Source organism: Haematobia irritans, chromosome 3 (genome assembly GCF_050003625.1).
Source record: "Haematobia irritans isolate KBUSLIRL chromosome 3, ASM5000362v1, whole genome shotgun sequence".
Taxonomy (NCBI): Eukaryota; Metazoa; Arthropoda; class Insecta; order Diptera; family Muscidae; genus Haematobia; species Haematobia irritans.
In genome coordinates this window covers 197,294,117-197,317,267 of record NC_134399.1, presented here as the reverse complement: position 1 = coordinate 197,317,267, position 23,151 = coordinate 197,294,117, and the positions used below count along the sequence as shown (strand labels likewise).

Here is a 23,151-nt window from a genome sequence, read left to right as displayed (position 1 = left end):
TCTAACAAAGAAAAACACATTTTTTGTCAAAATTCGTTTTTATTATTCAACATAGTTCCCTTCAAGAGCGATATAACGATTATAACGACCTTTCAATTTTTTGATACCATTTTGGTAGTACTCCTTCGGTTTTGCCTCAAAATAGGCCTCAGGCGATCACCTCTTCATTGCAGCCAAATTTTTTCCCTGCGAGCATCCTTTTGAGGTCTGAGAACAAGAAAAAGTCGCTGGGGACCAGATCTGGAGAATACGGTGGGTGGGGGAAGCAATTCGAATCCCAATTCATGAATTTTTGCCATCGTTCTTAATGACTTGTGGCACGGTGCGTTGTCTTGGTGGAACAACACTTTTTTCTTCTTCATATGGGGCGGTTTTGCCGTGATTTCGACCTTCAAACGCTCCAATAACGCCATGTAATAGTCACTGTTGATGGTTTTTCCCTTCTCAAGATAATCGATAAAAATTATTCCATGCGCATCCCAAAAAGCAGAGGCCATCATTACTTTGCCAGCGGACTTTTGAGTCTTTCCACGCTTCGGAGACGGTTCACGGTCGCTGTCCACTCAGCCGACTGTCGATTGGACTCAGGAGAGTAGTGATGGAGCCATGTTTCATCCATTGTCACATATCGACGGAAAAACTCGGGTGTATTACGAGTTAACAGCTGCAAACACCGCTCAGAATCATCAACACGTTGCTGTTTTTGGTCAAATGTGAGCTCGCGCGGCACCCATTTTGCACAGAGCTTCCGCATATCAAAATATTGACGAATGATATGACCAACACGTTCCTTCGATATCTTTAAGGCCTCTGCTATCTCGATCAACTTCATTTTACGGTCATTCAAAATCATTTTATGGATTTTTTTGATGTTTTCGTCGGTAACCACCTCTTTCGGGTGTCCACTGCGTTCACCGTCCTCCGTGCTCATTTCACCACGCTTGAATTTTGCATACCAATCAATTATTGTTGATTTCCCTGGGGCAGAGTCTGGAAACTCATTATCAATCCAAGTTTTTGCTTCCACCGTATTTTTCCCTTCAGAAAACAGTATTTTATCAAAACACGAAATTCCTTTTTTTCCATTTTTTCACAATAAAAAAAGCCAACCTGTTAGTTCAAACAATATAAAACGTTGTTAATTTTTATGTGAACGCTAGTTCTTGATTTAATGAACATCCGTTTACAGTGTCGTTTTTTTCTATTACTTTAGATGTAATAGGTATTTTAGCCAATGTTGTATCATAACTAAAATTGTCCAATCGAGTCGTAAAAATCAGACCTAACATAACGATACACTTGAAACTTTTTTATTTAAATATTTCGCAATTGAAATAAATGTAAGCACACTGAAAAAATATTGTTGTGGGGTCAAAGATTTCATGTCTTTAAAATACGAATGCAAATTCTACTTAGCATAGAAGACGCATTTCTCTAATATAAAGTTTTTTCCTTGTCCAAAAGTCGATAAACTGTTCAATGAAGTCGTATTATCCTTATAATTAAGTGATTTCACTTAAAAATGGGTATCATAACATGAAAGAAAAAATGTTAGGGCTAAGGTCAACTTGACTTTAATAATTCAGAAAAATTCTTTAAATTTAATGAAATTGTCTTTAAATTTGTTGTCTATTTGCATCTTGACTACAAAGCAAAATATCGTTCAAATATAGGACATGTTTTTCAACACTTCATTTTAAAGACGCTTTTTACTTGAAACATAGCATAATTACTACTGGAAGTCGAGTCTTAATTTTGAAAATAAAGTTGTCGTTAACTAGTTTTTAAATGACTTTGATAAAATATGAAGAAAAAAAGCTGAAAAAGCGAAAAATTAAAATTTGCTTCCTAAAAGCAAATACACAAAACCCAAATTTAAAAGAGAATTTTGTCTTAAAAGTATCCTTACTTGTATTCTCCGCTTCTTTGGCTCGGAATCAGTACCAAAATTTTTAAAGTAAAGACAAAATCTTTGAAACCGGGCATGCTTTTTTTCAGTGCATGTTGCTACGAGTATAGTATAATATCGTGACGCACAGTCATACAGAATTCTCATAAGAATTTTCTTAATGTAAAGATACGAGTCGATCATACTTCCATCACTGATAAGGGTCAACGATAAGTGTCGTTGACGTTAGTGTCTTCAATTTAGGTTATCTTACTTGAAGTTGTACAAAATCTTTGCGTAGACAAGAGGAGCCGTAAAAATGCCTTTCTTCACATTACAACCAATAATAAGTTTATTTACAAAAACGTATGTGTTGAAATATTTATGTTAAGAAATAACAATGTGGTTAAGTGAATTCTTGGTCTTAGTGTTAAATTAAGTGTTGAGATTTTTTTTTTTTAATTTCAAAAATTTAAATCAACCGCTGAATATGAAATGAATTGCCATTTTAGTCAATTTTTTTGTAGTTTTTTGATATTTTATCTTATCTTTGAGAACCTACTATCAAAACAAATGAAATATTGCTTATATTTCTATTTCAAGTACACGTCTACTATTATGAGAATTTGTTTGTAAATTTTGTTTAAAAGGTATTTGTTAATTTTTCATAGCTAATTTTTAGACCATTTAGTCACTACTCCTACCTATTTATCATTACAGAGATAGCGTCAATTCCCATTGGCCTTTATTGCAATGACTGACCAACACAATAAATAGTAAAACATTTTAAAATCGTTCGAGAAACTATATAAACAAAGTAAACGAGAATAATTCTTAAACAGAAATGCAATAGGCCCTTAGACATTATAAAAATAATCGCTTCTCAAATAAAATGGTTTACAATTGAATTTTGAACTCAAAAATACCTACCACAAAGAAAAACGTAGAAAAGTGTTAACTAAACTGTATTGCAAATGCCGATATCGCAAATATAAGTAATTTTTCGACGAATCCAAGAAAATTTTATAGACATGATTATTTTTTTTTACTTGTAAAAAATAAGGATATTTCTGTTGGCGAAACTTTTGTTTTTGCTGGGTAAATATATTCAGTTTTATTTAATAAAATCTGACAAATGCGATATGTATCCCAAATCCTCATATTTTCAATCGGTGTTTTTTGATTTTTTTGCAAAAAAATCTATTCATTTCTCTTGAGCCTATTTGGTTTACCAAATATTATCCATAAAACTTTAAAAACACACAATTTATGGAGGTAGTAAATTTTCCCTATTCTTTTTGTTGACCCATTTGTTTAGCTTTCATACATCAACATAAAGTGACAAATCTAAATCTTAAATAGACAATTTCTATACAATTATTATTTAAAATTATGATTGAATTAAATATTGTCATATGTTATGTCTCATTGCTCGCAATAAATCAATCATACACTTGAAAATGCTTCCCTTTGATGATTTGCTCTTATTATTTTTTTAATTCAATTGAAATCAATTCTAAGCCAATATGTCAGTTGAAAGATAAGTAAAATATAATTTAAAAGAAAAAAATGTTTAACTACAACCGCTCGTCATTGTCTGGAAATTTATTTTTGTATATCTACATTTAAATGTGAAAATTCATGTACATAAATTAGGTAGAGTTTATTTTATGTGTAAAAATGTTACAATTATGCACATATTTAGGGAACAGTACGTTGAAATATCACGGTGAGAGGAAAAATAAAAAGAAATATTTAAAGAAAGGATCCATAGAAAAATCGAATCGACTTAAGGAAAAAATCAAATAGTCGAGGTTTAATTGATATACACTCATAGAAGAAAATTCTGCTGAAAACAGCAGTCAATATTTGCTGACATATTCGACAGATAAAAATTTCAAATGTTGTTGACCTAAATGTAATGAAAACAATCACTTTCATAATTTTAAAAAAAGTTTTGCCTTAATATTGTATAAGTTGTGTGATCCTTAAATATATGATGCATAATATTAGGCCAATACCTTTTTTTCAGTATACCTTAGATTTCACACACATGATAAATATTTGGATGCATCATGTGCGGTTTTATTTCTATAGAAAATTTTGTCAAAATTTTATTTCTATAGAAAATTTGGTCAAAATTTTATTTCTATAGAATATTCTGTCAAAACTTTATTTCTATAGAATATTTTGTCACGATTTTATTTCTATAGAATATTTTGTCAAAATTTTATTTCTATAGAAAATTTTGTAAAAATGTTATTTCTATAGAAATTTTTTTTCAACATTTTATTTCAGAAAATGTTGTCAACATTTTATTTCTATAGAAAATTTTGTCAAAATTTTATTTCTATAGAAAATTTTGTAAAAATTTTATTTCTATAGAAAATTTTGTAAAAATTTTATTTCTTTAGAAAATGTTGTAAAATTTTATTTCTATAGAAAATTTTGTATAAATGTTATTTCTATAGAAATTTTTTTCAAAAATTTTTTTTCTATAGAAAATTTTGTCAAAATTGTATTTCTATAGAAAATTTTGTAAAAATTTTATTCTATAGACAATTTTATAAAAATTTTATTTCTATAGAAAATTTTGTCAAAATTTTATTACTTTAGGAAATGTTGTAAAATTTTATTTCTATAGAAAATATTGTCAAAATTTTATTTCTATAGAAAATTTTGTAAAAATTTTATTTCTATAGAAAATGTTGTCAAAATTTTACTTCTATAAATAATTTTGTAAAAATTTTATTTCTATAGAATATTTTGTCAAAATTTTATTTCTATAGAAAATTTTGTCAAAATTTTATTCTATAGACAATTTTGTAAAAATTTCATTTCTATAGAATATTTTGTCAAAACTTTATATTTTGAATATTTTGTCACAATTTTATTTCAATAGAATATTTTGTCAATTTTATTTCTATAGAAAATTTTGTCAAAATTTTATTTCTATAGAAACTTTTTTAAAAATTTTATTTCTATAGAAAATTTTGTAAAAATTTTATTTCTATAAAAAATTTTGTAAAAATTGTATTTATATAGAAAATTTTGTCAAAATTTTATTTTTAAACAAAACTTTGTACAGAAAAAAAATTTGACCAAATTTTCTGTATAAATGACATTTTCCAGTAGCCGACTATCAAACCTTTTTTCGGAAGGTTCAAGTGCAGTTCACTTTGGGTTGAGTGAATTACCCGAATTTATTCTGATAATTGATTGATAATTTTGCTGCAAGTAGAGGATGCTGATGAGGAATGTGGTAATTCCGAAACAGCTGTATAGGGCTTTGCCCAAACAAATTTGACAACCATACTTTTTCTCTGTTGGTTAAGCTACACTTGTAGTTTAGTCAATGCATGGTTTTAAGCTGAGATCAAAAACACAATAACGATTGAAGAGAAACCAGCAATACCAAACAAAACGAAATAAAATTTAGACAAAATATTCCTTAGAAATAAAATTTTTAAAAATTTTTATAGAAAAATTTTTATAGAAATAAATTTTTGATAAAATTTTCTATAGAAATAAAATTCTGACAAAATTTTGTATAGAAATAAAATTTTGACAAAATTTTCTATAGAAATAAAATTTGACAAATTTTCTATATAAATAACATTTTGGCAGAATTTTCCTTAAACATAAAATTTTTATAATTTTTTTTTATAGAAATAAAATTTTTACAAATTTTCAATAGAAATAAAATTTTGACAAAATTTTCTATAGAAATAACATTTTTACAATTTTTTTTAAAGAAATAAGATTTGGACAAATTTTTCTATAGAGATAAATTTTTGACAAAATTTTCTATAGAAATACAATTTTAACAAAATTTTTTATAGAAATAAATTTTTGATAAATTTTTTTACAGAAATAAATGTTTGGTAAAATTTTCTATAGAAATAAAATTTTGACAAAATTTTCTATAGAATTAAATTTTGACAAAATTTTCTATAGAAATAAAATTTGACAAAACTTTCTATAGAAATAAAATTTTGACAGAATTTTCCTTAGAAATAAAATGTTTACACATTTTTTTATAGAAATAAAATTTTTACAAATTTTCTATAGAAATAAGATTTTGACAAAATTTTCTGTAGGAGTAAAATTTTGACAAAAATTTTTAGAGAAATAAAATTTTTACAAATTTTCTATAGAAATAAAATTTTGACAAAATTTTCTGTAGGAATAACATTTTGACAAAATTTTCCACAGAAATAAAATTTTGACAAAATTTTCTATAGAAATAAAATTTAAACAACATTTTCTATAGAAATAAAATTTTTACAAAATTTTCTATAGAAATTAATTTTGACAAAATTTTCTATAGAAATAATATTTGACAAAACTTTCTATAGAAATAAAATTTTGACAGAATTTTCCGTAGAAATAAAATTTTTACAAATTTTTTATAGAAGTAAAATTTTTACAAATTTTTTATAGATGTAAAATTTTTACAAATTTTCTATAGAAATAAGATTTTGACAAAATTGTCTGTAGGAATAAAATTTTGACAACAATTTTCCACAGAAATAAAATTTTGACAGAATTTTCCTTAGAAATAAAATGTTTACAAATTTTTTATAGAAATAACATTTTCTATAGAAATAAATTTTGACAAACTTTTCTATAGAAGAAGAATTTTGACAAAATTTTCTATAGAAATATAATTTTGACAAAACTTTTTTTAGAAATGAATTTTTAAAGAAATAAATTAAGCTAGTATTTCCTTTCCAATGCACTGTAATCTCGAACATGCATTGTGCATGTTCTGGTTACAGTGCGGTCACACATTCTGCCCTGCGAAGATGCCGACGAAAAGAGACTTCTACTGATCATCTCTACCGTCTATGTGCGCTGGCTTTAGTTCAGTATCTTCTTTAGCATTCTTATGCGAAATATCTGGGTAAATTGTCATCAATTGCAGCCAATTTAAATATGAAAAGACGTTTCATTCAATATTTGCTTCTTTGAGATAAGTGTATACGTTTGTAAGATACGACTTTTGTCTTTTGTTGTCTCCTTTTATGGGATTTTTATTAAGAGAGAAAAAAAAACGCAACCAATGGTGTTGATGATAGCAATGACTACATAACCCCCCTTGACAGATTCAATGGAATTGTGAAGACAATGACAACAAGATAATATACTGGAAAGAATATTGACAAAACAAAAACATTTCTACTAAATCTTTAGTTTTTATGCTAAATATTCCACTTGGTAGTCACAATTAATCAAAGTCACTTTTTTTTAAGAAAATTCTTTAAACCAAGAAAATAGTCAACTAAATGAGTAGGTATGTGGGCATTAAGCGGTTGTTATTGTTAGATGGGAAAGCACGTGTGTTAAACATTTCTCACTACTACACAGTGGGGGAAATTTTGAATATTAGAAGAAATTGTTTAATGACAGCTCATTATATTGATTATACGCCTTGAAAACCATTTACTTCTGAGTTTTTTTGGAAAGAAAGCTATTCGAAATGGAGTTCCAGCGTAATACTGTGATTGGGTTATATTGGGCTGGAAAATTACAACCAGATATTGTTGGCGAGCTGAAGCTTGGAAATATGAGAAAACTGTTTGTGTATCACATCAATGATAATGAGGTACATTAAAAAAAATATTGTCGTGAGGCCAAAGATTTCAAGTTCTTAAATTTCGAATGCGAATTTTGCTTAGCATAGAAGACGCATTTCTCTGATATAAAGTTTTTTACTTGTCCAAAAGTCGATAAACTTTTCAATAAAGTTGTTTTGTCCTTATATTTAAGTGATACGACTTAATATTGGGTGTCATAACATGGAAGAACATTTAATTTTACTAAGGTCAACTTGGCTTTAATACTTCTGAAAAATGTATCAAAATTAATGATATCGTCTTTAAATTTGTTGACTTTTTGCATCTTACAAATAGGAGATGTTTTTAACACTAGTTCAAAAACATAATTTCTACTTGAAGTCGAATCTGAATATTACAATTTAGTATGTCGTTAAAACTTTTTTAATAGACTTTGATATCACATGAAGAAAAAAAACTGAAAAAAAAAACGAATAAATTAACATTTGTTTCAAATATACAAAACTCAAACTTAAAAGAGAATTTGCAAAATTACATCATTTAATAAATCCATGCCGTGGTTTAAGGTGTAGTGTGTTGGATTGCAAAACAACAGGACTGAGTTCAATTCCTCCTGGCGTCATAGAGATTTTCATAGTACAATTTGTACCATAAATATAAACAGAGGAAGAGAAAGGGGTAGAAAAAGACCGAGAATACGAAACTAACTTATAAGAAGAATAACATCTATAAATAGATTTGAGAGCAGCAACTACTCGCTCTTTTTGAGTCTATTTACGGTAAAGCTATTATTTTTGGAGAGCTGGTATGCTTGCGACGAAGTACTTATTTTTCGACTGCTGGTATGCTTACAGCAAAGTTCTTTCCTCCAATGTCATGCCCATGTAAAAGTATTACTGCTGATATATGTACAAAGAAGTTGTTAGCTAATTTGGTGCATGCATACTTGTACTCATACCTGGTAATAGGAGTTTTTGCTGGGTAGATTTGTATCTGGCGTTTTTTTTCAATGACTCAATTCATCAAGTTCTTTAATCTTCTTTGTCCATAAAGATCGAATAATAAAAATAAAATTATGAAATCTATATATATATAAAATTCAATCTATGTTTGTATATTTGTTTGTTTGTTTGTTTGTTTGTTTGTATGTACCGAGTTGGCTCCGAAACGGCTGAACCGATTTACTTGAAACTTTCAGAGATCGTAGGGGGCGTTCATGTGGTGAAAATAGGGTACCTCATTTTTTGACACCTGGTCGCGGAGGGGGACCTCCCCTTTGTCGGACTTTTTGAAAATTGGACCAAAGTTGACCGATTTGGTTGAAATTTTCGTTGAAGATTGGGGTTGGCATCTAGACAAAGATCCGCTACTTTTTATTTCGATATTTGGTGGCGGAGGGGGGCCTCTCCTTTGTTCGACTTTTTTTAAAGTACAGTGAAAAAACTAAAATTCTCTAAATTATCTGAGATTTACAGAGAACATGTGGTGAGGTTATGGAATTAATATGGGGTACCCGATGATTTCATATGTGGATGGGGAGGGGGACTTCCCCCTTGCCCTACTTTTTGAAACTTGGAACAAAATTATGCGATTTGCTTGAAATTTTCATTGAATGTTGGGGTTGGCATGTAGACAAAAATCCGCTACATTATTTTTCGATATTTGGTCGGGGAGGGGGACCACCCCTTTGTCCAAATTTTTTTTGAAAGTTCAAACAAAACTAAACTCCGCCGACTGAAATTTTACAGAAAAAATGGGTTACGAAATTTATATCAGGTTCCTGATTTTTTAATAAAAATAAAAGGACATAGGGAGACATCCGCTTCTCTTAAGTACATACAGAGAAACAATTAAACTTTACCGAGTTACTTGAAATTTACAGAGGACTGGGGAGAGATCGTAACCTCCGTCAACCGTAATAGTTGATACCTGATTTTGTGATATTTGGACGGAAGAGAGGCCGCCCCTTTAGGCTTATAATTTGCTTGACATTTTCTGGGACGTTTACAAAAGATACGCTAAATCACTTTTCGATATTTGGTCGGGGAGGAGGTCCTCCTCTAAAACTACAAAAAAAAATTTAAGTTTTCTTGAAATTTACAAAGGCAGTGGGGGAAGGTTATAAACGAAGAGGCAACCTTCCTCGCCCCACACTTGAAGGAAAGTTTCAAGAATTATCAGGGAAGGTTAGGGGTGTCGATATTGTATCGGGGAAAGTGACGTCCCTTTAAAACAATAGAGCAAAATTTAAACATCTCCGATCTACTTGAAATTTACTGGGACGTGGCAGGAGGTGATTAAATTTATACATAATTTTTAAATTACTATATGATTTTTCGATATCTGGTTGGGGAAGGGGAAAATTGAAATAAACTTTATCGATTTACTTCGATAGAATTTATAGGGACCATTGAGTAGTTGCGAAATTAATATAGGGTACGTGATAGTCCGATATCAGGTCGGAGTGGAGCGAAGGTGGGCAGAGGGTTCCCTTTTGTCCGTTTTTTTTTTTTTTCTTAAATTGAAAGTAGAGGGTTGTCCGTAAATGGGAACTCGGTACATAATTTTATGATTTTTGCACAGGCTTCTGCCAGACTTCTTTTTAGTCTTCGTTTTAGTAAAGAGAGGGTTCCCTTTTGTCCGGTTTTTTTTTCTTAAGGCCGGTACTATGTTCATTCTTGCGAAAATTTTTTATGGAAACCATTATTTATTAACCCGCAGAAATAGTTTTTAATAAATAAGTTATTTCTTAATTCACATTGCAAATGGCGCCGTGCTATAAACGTCAGTTTTTCAACACGAAAAAATAAAGTATCACAAATGGAAAAAATTTCGCAAAATTTTCGCATTTTTTGGTTTTGTATGGAGTTTCAACGCGAAAACCGAACAGAGTACCGGCCTTTAAGTAGAAAGTAGAGGGTTGTCCGTAAATTGGAACTCGGTACATAATTTTATGATTTTTGTACAGGCTTCTGCCAGACTTCTTTTTAGTAAAGAACTTAAATTTACATGAAATTGGCAGCCAACGTAGAGGGTGCATCATTTTCCAAAATTTTAGCAAATGTTAATGTGGTAACATTTTTTACTACTTTTGCATTTTCCGATTTTTTGGATGGGAAACAGTAATTCTTTGTATGTTATTATAATATAGTGCTTAATTTTCAGATATGTTGAGGAGAAGGATACCATTCCTTGACAAACCCCACTTAAAATTCACAAGAAATATAGAAGATTGTCCAACTACTTGAATACAGAACATTATTAAAAAAATTTGGAGGAAAGGGTACACCCTCTCCCGCCGTATTTGTACCTATAAACGAAAAATCAAGTAGTCCGATTTGTTTAAAAGAATTGAAATCTTTTCAAATTTGTTTTCAGCACGAAGGATATAGTTGACTAAGTTAATGCAAAATGTTCCTCCAAATACGCTTCGGAAGGCGCAGCGAAGCGGGCCGGATTACGCTAGTATAATATATAAATATAAAAATAAATCAAAATTCGTCCACTGTACAATGAGTTCAATTTTGTCGAAGATTAGATAATATTTGAAGATAACTACAATAAAAAAGTTAAATGTTACTCTTGTCCCGTGCTTTTGCTGTGGGTATTTTAATATCTTCTTTTAAAATTCTATAGGGAGAATACTGTTACTTTCCTTTCAAATTAATTCATATGATTTGTGAATTTTTTAATAACGAAGGTCAAGGTTTTTAATTTGATTTGATGTGTGCGTTTGAGTTTTGAATTTGTTTAGGTTTTTGGTAACCTTTTTTCCCAGTTTTCGTGTCTTCGTTAATCATAAAGATCGGTGGCAAAGCCACCCAACAGAAATTAATGAGCTTTTAATTGCCCCACAACAGAGGCCAGGTGAGGAAATAATAACTTGACGATATAGTCTATTTCAAGAGGCTATTATTAAACATATTTATTTGCGTTAATAAAGTCATAATGATTTTCAATCAACAAAATTAATATAATTTGTCAATAATGAGTATTGCATTTTGATAGAAAAATGGTAACAAATTTAGTCAATTAAAATGGCTGATGAGTATTTTATTGCATAAGGAAAATATTGATTGATCTATTTAGTTTACAAGATCTGTCAATCAAAGAGAGATATTTTTTTAGTAGAATTAAACGATTAAAAATTCTTCTTTCAAAACTAAAAACGTCTGCAGAAATGGAGCATGTATGGATTTTTAATGCTCTACTCAATAGGTTGTTAGGGTATTATAACTTTAAAACAAGTATAATCCTCCACCATGAATCAAAAAATATAATTGTTTCCGTAGAAAACTCTTCGTCAGGTTACATGAAAATACATATATAGAATTTCAGGTGGATTTGATGACAGATACTCTGCCAAGCAAATATATATATATACCAACATGGAAATCCGAAGACTAAATACGTGGGAGCTATACGAAATCATGGACCGATCCACACTATATTAGGTCCGAAAATAGGGACCGAAAATACATCTAAATTTAGAAATCGGATAAAAACTGCGGTGTCTCGAAGTCATATCGGGAGATCGGTCTATTTGGGTATATCAAACTCGATCGATAAGCTCCATATTCGGCTTATGTATGTGTGGCCCCAAAATACCTCTTGGTTTTGAATTTCAGGCAAATCTCATAAAAATTGGGATGTCTACACACTTAAGAGGTCAAATCTGGAGATCGGTCTATATAACGTAAATATCAAAACATGAACCGATACACACCATAATCAGCGTATTTATGCCTATATTTTGAATATCATATAAATCGGAAAAAAATGGCAGTGTCTAGAAGCCCACGAATCAAATCGGAAGATCGGTTTATATGTGGGCTATATCTAAACATGGACCGATGCACACCAATTTCGACACATCTATGTTAGTTGTGGTCCTAAAATACCTAAAATACTAGGTTTCCAATTTCAGGCAAATCGGTTAAAAACTACGGTTTCTAGAAGCTCAACAACCAAATTCGGGAGTTCGGTCTATATGGGGGCTATACGAAAACATGCACCGATACACACCATTTTCGACACACCTATTTCTGATCCCAAAATACCGCTAGATTTTCAATTTCAGCAAATCGAATAGAAAATACGGTTTCTAGAAGCTCAACAACTAAATTCGGGAGATCGGTCTATATATGTGGGCTATATCTAAACATCGACCGATGCACACCAATTTTGACACACTTATTTGTGGTCTTAAAATACCTCTAGATTTCTAATTTCAGGCAATTCGGTTAAAAACAACGGTTTCTAGAAGCCCAAGAAATAAAATCGGGAGTTCGGTCTATATGGGGGCTATACCAAAACATGGATCGATACACACAATTTTCGGAACACATATTTATGGTCCTATAATACCTCTAGATTTCCAATTTCAGGCAAGTCGAGTAAAAACTACGGCTTCTAGAAGCTTAAACCCCCAAATCGGGAGATCCGTTTATATGGGAGCTATATCAAAACCTGGACCGATATAGCCCATCTTCGAACTTGACCTGCGTGCAGACAGAAGACGAATCTGTGCCAAATTTCAGGACAATAGCGCCATTATTGAAGATTATTGAAGACAACAGACAGACAGACGGCTAGAGGACATGCTTATATCGTCTTACAATTTCTCCCTGATCAAGAATATATATACTCGGAAATCGATATCTCGATGTGTTACAAACGGAATAACAAACTTATTATACCCCCTTCACTATTCTATGGTGGTTGGTATAATTAATGAAACTGTGGTACCGCGTCTATACACCCAGAAAAAAGTGACCCCTTCTTTAAGTTAAAATGAACTCATTGTGAAGAAAGTTGAACTTCGTACACCGAAAGAATTTTCTTCGTAAAAAGAACGAAAAATTTCGTTAAAAGTACGAAATTTGTCATTGTTTTACAACCAAAGAAACTTTTCATTAAAAGTACGAAATATTTCGTACTTTTTACGAAGAAAATTCTTCCAAAATTTTCGTAGTTTGTAAGAAAAAAATTCGTACTTTTTATGAAGAATCTTCGTACTTTTTATGAAGAATCTTCGTACTTTTTATGAAACAATTTCGTTCTTTTTATGAAATTGTTTCGTACTTTTAATGAAAAATTTTCGTAGTTTTTATGAAAAATTTTCGTACTTTTTATGAAAAAATTTCGTACTTTTTTCTGAAAAATGTTCGAACTTTCAGAAAAAAAATTATAGTCGAAAGTGCATTTGGTTGTAGTTGCAAGTGTGAAAAATGACATCACTATTTTACATCTTAAGTTTTTGAATAATTTTTAGTTTTATTGCTTCACTTTTATTCATAGCGCGCTATCACCCAAATGAGAAGTAGCATAGACTTGCATAACAAAATAGAATAAAGGAATACACTCAAGCACATTATAAAAGACAATTTAATGCCGCGAACGGAAATTTTACAACTTCAATGAAACTTCTTCGTTATTTCAAAGAAAATGTTTCGTACTTTTTATGAAGAAATTTTAACGCAGAATGTTTCGTAAAATATTCGTAAAAACTTCTTCACAAAATTCATGAAATGTGAAGAAAGTTTCGTTAAAAGTACGAACTTTCTACGAAGAAAAGTTAATGTAGAATGTTTCGTAGAAGTTTCGTATATTCGTAAAATGTTCTTCGTAAAATTTACGAAAATTAATGAAAATTTCGTTATTTTAATGAAGAATTCAGGAAGAATAGTTAATGAAGAATTCTTCGTAAAATTAACGAAGAGAATTCTTTCGGTGTATAGCGCCAAAGACATTTTTATTTGTTTGAACGATGTGATTTTCGTAGAAATTAGGAATAATGCATTCCATATATTAGTTAACATTTTCCTATATTTATATACCACTATACTACAGAATGAAAAAATTTAACTAATTTGAATTCATATATGGAATGATTTTATTGAAATTTTTTCATTCATTTCGACAAATCTTACACATTTGTGGTAAAACTTTTACTTCATAATTGGAACTGCTTACCTTCGGTTTTAAATACAATTTTATCTTCAATAAAAGACATGTTTTATTAATATATTGAATATATTTATTAAGAATCAACAGCATCGAATCTCTTTGAAATATTAGTTTATTATTCCACTATTTCCAATTTCCGTGTGATATTATCAACTGTAAAACGCACTTTTTCTTCTTCTTGTACTTTTCACTTTTAATAAGTTGCTGCCTAACGATTTTGTCCTCCTTTTACAATTTCAATACCTACAAATATAAAAAATCATAAAACATTTTTGTTGCAAAAGGTTAGCGTCACTGAATATTACCTGATAATTGAAGATTCCAAAATGAAGACAAATGAAAGGGTTGTTATTCTGCTGGTGTTTTCTTTCTTTATACACTATCACGAACATTGATAGATTTATTAAAAAAAAAACGAAAATTTTTCTCACTAATTTAAAATAACAAATATTTTATATATTTTATTTGTTATTTATTATATTATTTTACCATATTATTTTTTAACAATCTCTCCGTATACCAAAACAACGCGATTCCAACTAAAAAAACAACCGACGCGCAAATATATCGATTACACCCACGCGCAAACACATCGATTACGATGACAGGTATCGATTACAGGTAGACAATAGAAATTTAGGAAAATTTCCTATATTCTAACAAGTGTGTTTCCTTAAGTTTTGAAAGGATTGCATACTTCTTAGTACGAATGAACTAAAATATTTTTCTATGCCAAGTGTTGTTCGTATGTATGAAAAACTTTCTATTATAAAGGAAGTCGCAATTATCATTTTATAAGAAATTTTACTAATTTTAAGGAAACTTGGTTTTAGTTCGGTTTTTGTTTATTTTTACGAATGCTTTCTTATCGGTGAATAAAATTTTCTTTTTCAGTAGTAAATTCTTATACCCAGCGAAGAAAATAGTATGAGTAAAATTCCATGCCTTATTCTAGTTAATGAACTATTCCTAACCGCTTACAGTTTAGGATTTTTTTACTGAAACGAGTAAATTTTATTATTTTTCACAAAAATTTACCTTAATGGAAATAAAATGGATAAACTATATTGATGAAAATTTTTTCCTTTAGTTTCGAAGGCACTTTTTTCTGGGTGTATCATTTGTAAATTGCAATCTATCCATTAAAATGGTGTGTATTTTCGACACTCCTGGTCCTAAAATACCTCTAGATTTCCAATTTCCGACAAATCAAATAAAACCTACGCTTTCTAGAAGCCCAAGAAGTAAAATCGGGCGATCGGTCTATATGGGGGCTATAACAAAACATGGATCGATACACACCATTTTCGGCACTCCTATTTATGTTATGGTCCTGAATACCTGATTTCCAATTTCAGGAAAGCCGAATAAAAACTACACAGAAAAAAATTCCACGAACATTTTTCTAATTAAAATTTTAATTGAGTTTTAAAAAAATATTCAATTAAAAATTTAATCGATTCAACAAATTTTTTAATTGAAACAAAAATCAATCACAAAAATTAATAGTATCAATTAATTTTTAAATGACTTTCAATTAATTTTTTAATTGATACTATCATTTCTGTGATTAATTTCGTGATTAAATCAAAAAAAAAATTGTGTGTACGGTTTCTAACATACGGTCGTTATTTGTGTTATTTACAGCAATTTAAAATATTCATCTCACCCAAAAATGGAATTAAATCGTAAACATTTTCTTGCGATTATTATTTTTTTTTTTCAAATTTTGACGTGGATTAACTCATGGGTGTTTCAAGACAACTGAATTTCTGTGCACTGAAAACATCGATTTGATGGGTCATCCGCCGTATAGTCCTGACTTGGAATCGAATGACCTCTTAAGAAGCGGTTGATACCTCAATCAGAATTACAAAAGTGCTTCAAAAATTCAGTTCAAACGAATGCAAAAGTGTATAGATCTTAATGTGGAATATTTTGAAAAACAATAAAGATAATTTCGTTGATTAATATCGGGTTTTTTTGGTAATCTCGAAATATAAAAAACAACCAACGTTCTTATGAAATGTTTTATACTATAAATGAAATATACACAGAAAAAAGTGCACCAAAAATTTTCCAATTAAAATTTTAATTGAGTTTTAAAAAATATTCAATTAAAAATTTAATTGATTCAACAAATTTTTTAATTGATACAAAAATCAATCACAAAAATTTTCGTACCGTAGATAAAATCAACTGAAAAATGGTGAGATCTAAATTGAGAAAAGTTCTTTCATAATTCTATATGACACAGAGAAAAATGTGTTTAATTGTTACGAAAAAGTGTTTTTGTCTAGGTAACGGTAATACTAATGATGGGTATTAGCATCGGTAGAACCGACATTTGGTTATTGCTAGACAGTAAAACTTTATATCAAAGATGGGACTTCTTCCAAATCCCATCCTATTTGTAAATCTCTTTATCTCTAAACTCTACACTGAAAACAAAGCATGCCTGGTTTCAAAGATTTTGTCTTTACTTTAACAATTTTGGTATTGATTCAGAGCCAAAGAAGCGGAGAATTCAAGTAAGGATACTTTTAAGATACAATTCTCTTTTAAATTTGGGTTTTGTGTACTTGACTCTAGGAAGCAAATTTTAATATTTCGCTTTTTTAGCTTTTTTTCTTCATATGCTATCAAAGTCTTTTAAAAACAAGTTAATGACAACTTTATTTTCCAAATTAAGACTCGACTTCCAGTAGAAATTATGCTAAAGGGTGATACGGTCAAAATTTGGTCAACATAAACTTGACGTATTTCTTTCAATTTTGCATTTAAAAAACCTGAACACCCCTCATTTTGAAGGTGTGTGTATGTAGAATGTTGCTCCTATTTTGATTTTGGAATTCACTATTCAGTTGTCAAAATGCCGTCCAAGCAAGAAGAGCAGCGTATCAAAATTTTGCTCGCGCATCGCGAAAATCCGTGCTACTCGCACGCAAAGCTGGCAAAATCGCTAAAAGTTGCCAAATCAACCGTTACAAATGTAATTAAAGTGTTTGGGGAACGTTTGTCGACAGCCAGGAAGTCTGGATCGGGGGGAAATCGAAAACCGGAAGCCGCTGAGACGACAAAGAGAGTTGCCGGTAGTTTCAAGAGAAACCCTAACCTCTCTCTCCGAGATGCCGCAAATAAGCTGGGTGTATCGTCTACAACCGTGCATCGAGCCAAAAAACGAGCCGGACTATCGACTTACAAGAAGGTAGTGACTCCAAATCGCGATGATAAACAAAATACGACGGCCAAAGCGCGATCCCGGAGGCTGTACACGACGATGCTGACGAAGTTTGACTGCGTGGTAATGGACGACGAAATCTACGTCAAAGCCGACTACAAGCAGCTTCCGGGACAGGAGTTTTATACGGCAAAAGGAAGGGGAAAGGTAGCAGATATTTTCAAGCACATAAAACTGTCAAAGTTCGCAAAGAAATATCTGGTTTGGCACCATCTGTACCTGTGGCTTGAGAAGCAGCATTTTCATAGCTTCCGGGACTGTCAACCAAGAAATTTACGTGAAAGAGTATTTGAATAAACGTCTGCTGCCTTTCCTGAAGAAACACGGTTGTCCGTACTGTTTTGGCCGGATTTGGCATCTTGCCATTACGGTAAAAAGGCCAAGGCCGCCAACAACGTGCAGGCGGTTCCCAAGGACAAGAACCCTTCCAACACGCCAGAGCTCCGCCCAATTGAGAAATACTGGGCTATTGTCAAGCGGAACCTAAAGAAGACCAAAAAAACTGCTAAGGACGAGCAGCAGTTCAGGGCAAACTGGCTTTCTGTGGCGAAGAAGGTGGACAAGGTGGCTGTAGAAAATCTGATGGCAGGTGTCAAGCGTGAGGCCCGGCAATTCGGATTTGGAAAAGCGAAAGCCTAACTGAATATTTTTCCTGAATTTTATACTAATTGAACTTGAAAAGAAATTTAATTTGATTTTTTAAATAAACGATTTCACCGATTTACACGCGTTTTCCCTTGACCAAATTTTGACAGTATCACCCTTTATGTTTCAAGTACAAACGTCTTTAAAAGAAAGTATTTACAAACATGTCCTATTTTTGAACGACTTTTGCTTTGTCAAGATGCAAAAAGACAACAAATTTAAAGACAATTTCATTAATTTTAATGATATTTTTATGAATTATTAAAGTAGCCCAAAAAATTTTTTGATACCCATTTTTAAGTCAAATCACTTAATGATAATGACAACACGACTTCATTGAAAAGTTTTTCGACTTTTAAACAAGGAAAAAACTTTATATTAGAGAAATGCGTCTTCTATGTTATGCAAAATTTTCATTCGTACTTTAAGGACATGAAATCTTTGGCCCCACGACAATATTTTTCTCAGTGTAGATTAAAGTTTAATTTTAAGAATAGGTCTTTCCTTTAGATTATTCAAGCGATTCGACATTAATTTAATAGAAATATTCATTTAAACCAAGTTGGTACCACTTAACTTTAGATTTATTTAGATGATATGATGACTTTGTTATAATTTTACTCTCAATTTTTTTTTCAGAATTATTTTGGCTTTGTAAATTACTATGACAAACACGTGATTGAAAAATTGAAAAAGTTATCATTATCTTCACAAATATTCATGCTCATCAAAAATGTCAATGAATCAACAAAAATTTCGACCCAGTATAGCATCAATAGATGAAGTCGATGATCGAAATCTTAAAATGGATGATGCCAAACAACAAATCGAGGGTAGTGAAACGGCACCACTTACCACCAATCAATTGAAATTGAATATAGACAAAACAGTGGCTGCGAAAGATTTAGAGGCTCATCAAAATGATCGTCACGAAAATGAGGCCCAGGCAGATACACCCATATCAGGTGGCCCAGGATCTGTAAATGGTTTTAGAGGTAGGTTTTTTACGTATTACACAAAATACGATTTACATCACCATTTTCATTGTGAATTTACATGTGATAAGAAGACATACCCCCATGTTCCAATATTCGGAATCGCAAATCCCAAATATTTTCGTTTGGCGATATTTTCTTAATCCTATAACGTATACACTTAAAATTTGCAACATAGTTTTCTCCAACGAAAAGTTCAAATGAAATGTAGAGTTATTTCCGAGATTATTTCGATTCTTACGTTATACGAAAAATAAATTCTCGCGAATCCGAATATCGGAACATGGCGAATTATCATATATTGTTTATTATCCATTAGCATATTCATTAATTTCATGTGGGTGCTGGTGGTTTGGACATGTTTGTCGTTTTCTTTTCTTCATCTAGCTTTTTTAACTCCAGGTCGTTTATCCTTTGATGCCCTAATGAGATTATCTCGAAAACGTCGAATTTTATATATAACAACTGCCTGTCTGTGTGCCGTCTTATTGATCATCATCATAATGATGATTGCTTTCTGGCCAGAAGTGCCATTTTATCTCAAGGCTGAATTATGTTTAGAAAAAGAATGTGTTGAGGCCAGTCGACAAATACTACTATGGTCAAATACTTCCAAGAGTCCTTGCCATGAGACCTATGAATGGGCTTGTGGGAATTTTGATCGAGAATATGGAGAAAATGATTACTATGTCATAAAGAAGGGCGAATGGAATTATAAGACTTTTAATGAATATCAAGGTATGTTGGAAATTGAGGAAGTGACGTTCAGATATTCAACAATATTTTAATTTTTTTACTTCTACTATTATTTTCAGAATTAAATGAATTAAATCGTTTTATATCCATGCTACCGTCATCTCCTGTATCTTATTCGGTTGAATCCATGATCTCCAGTTTGTATCATTCATGTAGAGAAATCGATTATTTGGAAAAGTCACAATCGGATCTATTGCTTCAAAAGGCCATACAATCAGTGGGTGAGTAGTGCAAATTATACATTTAAATTTTGGAAAAAAAAAACTGAAAGGTTTTTTGAAAATATTACAAAAAAGTAGTTTCTAAGCATTTACAATAGTCAAACTGTGGAAATATAGACGTGGACTAATTAAAACCAAGAGAGTTCTCGTTAGCGAAAATGTTCACATTAGCGAACTTCAGCGAATTTCAGAACAAAACATAGCCATATTCGGGATTTTTGTTATTAGTAATATTAAAAACTTAATTTAATTTGATGAAAAAGTTAAAAAAAAGAGATCGGAAAAATATCAGTGGGTATGTAGTTATGAAGCAATTTAAATTAATAATTAAAATTCACAAAAAAAGCCAAACTATATCATTAAAAAATTTCGTAAATGCATTTGAAACTGTATTTGTCATTGTGAATCTGCCTTTAACGCCAAATTCTACGTTTTTCAGCGTTACGGATAGTTAGTAAGAAAAAACGTGTTCACGTTATGCAGTGTTCACCTTACCGCGAGTGCCATGTAATGTTAATTCAAACCCAAATAATTTGTTTTACAATAAAAATAACTTAAATTTAGCATCAGTGGAATGATGGACTTTATCCGATGTGTAATTAATTCCAATTATACGTGTGCAGTAAGTAGTAGGCATTCTTAATTTATATTCAACACTTATATTTAATACACTTCTTTGGGGTTGCCTTTATATTTCGGGATTGGGCAACCCTAGTGTTGTAATTGGCCCATTGACTAACAAAAATCACACAAAAAAAATATTTTTATAGAAAAATTTGGCGGTATTTTATTTCTATAGAAAATGTTGTCGATGTTTTATTTCTATTGAAATTTTTGTCAAGATTTTATTTCCATAGAAAGTTTTGTTAAAATTATATTTCTACACAGAAAAAAAGGTGTCTTGTTAATTTTAGGACCAGTTTAACTTTCACATAGTTCAAAAAATTTACTGTAATATAGTTCATTTTTCGTAACCACTGCGAAAATTAACTTAGCTAAAGGAAAACTTATAAAACTTCAGTAAATGTTTTTTAGTTCACTAACTACGAAATGGGACGGAATTTTCCTTAAATAAATTTCCAATACAATAGTTAATGCATCGTTGATTGTATTATAAAAAGATATAGGCAATATAAAAATCTTACTACGAAATGTGGACAATTTACTAAGAAAAATTTTTGTATGGAAAAAAATTTTTGTAGTAAAAATTAACTTAACCACAGTACCGATTCGTATGACGGCTTCCTACAGCTTATTTCGGTTTTTACTATAAGTTGGAGGATATTTCCTCACATTGAAAATTTTAGATAAAGTAGAATAAAAAGTAGTTAATTTAATCCTTGACGGGTGTATATAATTTTTTATGGATTCCTCGTAAATTTTGAATATATTTTACCGTATCCTGTAAATAGAATACCAACTAATCAATAAACGTGATACTGGAAATTGAAGTGAGAAGAAATTATGAAATTATTGCATCATCTTTTTTTTGTTTGTTTGTGTTTGTTATTGCGATGATGTTATGGAATGTGTGTTGTTGGTATCTTTTGTGGTGATAGTAGTTTTGTTGCAATAGCGAGATCAGAAAGGGATCATGTGTGTGTGTGGAGTTGTTTTTCTTTACATATGTGTCCTTTATGACTATTTGTGTCTTTGAGTTTTATTGGTGCATTCAGTTCTGTTGATGCATTTATGAAGCGCACACGTGGTGCGCTTGCGTGCGGTATTTGTGTTTATTAATAAAAATACATTTATTTCGTAACATTTTAGAAACTGATAAGTGAATGGTGTGATGTTAGAGAAAACAAAAACACTTTATATTGATAAAAAATAAATAACTCTAAAATAAATCACATATTAAGAAACTGTATATTTCTATTAATAATTTAAAATAAGTGCGGTTTTAAATTGGTTTACATAAAAATATTCATAATGAGTGGTAATAAAATGATCTATATTTACTCTACATCTGGATCACAGTACAATTTTTTGAGTCTATATTTTTATGTTATAGCGAGTCCTTAAGGTGTGTACTAAGTTCGAGTTTAGGCGCTAAAATCAGAAATAAATCAGTAAGAAAAGTATAAAATTATACGCCTTCGATGCAAATTTAAATATAACTTGATGGAGAATAGCTCGAAACAAGTTTTTTATTAAGTTTATATTCTTTAAATGGATTACACGATTAAGAACAGAAAATCGTTTTTAAGCTTATGTAGAACGCTGTGTTTTTAATTTAATATGATGAATTGTTTTCAAGTTATTCCAATATATATAGCGGAAGTGCCTTAATTTTGAACATAACCGTATATCTCAAAAAGTCGAGCTCTTAAAAAAACAAGTGTAAATTTGGATTCAGCGACCTCAAATTACTAAAAATTTGATATAAATTTTAAATGAACACAAAAACGGTTCAATTTTGTTCCCATGTATTTCTAAAGAAAACTAATCATGAAAAATTGGGATTTTAGCCACTAAACTCGAACTTAATATCCACCATAAATACTAAATGCTATATTGAGAAGTGGAAATTATATCTAATTTTATAATATTTTTATTTCATTTATATTCTGAGAAGCATTTCAAAAATGTCCCATTTGTGCATGGATATGATTCCACTAATGTAGTAATTGGATAATTTTTTTCAATGTGGTAAGTTTTTCGTCCATTTGTAATAAAGCCAAAATTTCTATTTATTAAAAATAATTTTCATTTGCAGGATGACAGCAAATCTAATGGTATTTTTTGGAATCTTCTTACTGTTTAATGCTAACTAAGCTGATATCCCTATTGGCTCTAAGAAAATTCTCTTGTAAGTTAAAGATCAAAATACCATCGAATTTGATAATATTTTTAT

At 30.5% G+C, this 23,151-nt stretch overlaps 1 protein-coding gene across 2 annotated transcripts in view; it reads left to right on the top strand.

Annotated features, from left to right (window-relative positions):
• The window catches only part of goe (endothelin converting enzyme 1), a 194,304-nt gene that overhangs the window by 17,513 nt on the left and 153,640 nt on the right, over positions 1-23,151 (top strand). Inside the window, exons 2-4 of one of the 2 annotated variants that reach the window (XM_075301347.1) lie at positions 18,962-19,317; positions 19,720-20,055; positions 20,133-20,294. In XM_075301347.1, the coding sequence (XP_075157462.1) occupies positions 19,056-19,317; positions 19,720-20,055; positions 20,133-20,294 (760 nt within the window). In that variant the 5' untranslated portion in view covers positions 18,962-19,055. Of the gene's footprint in view, positions 1-18,961; positions 19,318-19,704; positions 20,056-20,132; positions 20,295-23,151 lie in introns of both variants that reach the window. The other variant, XM_075301346.1, reaches the window with a different exon arrangement.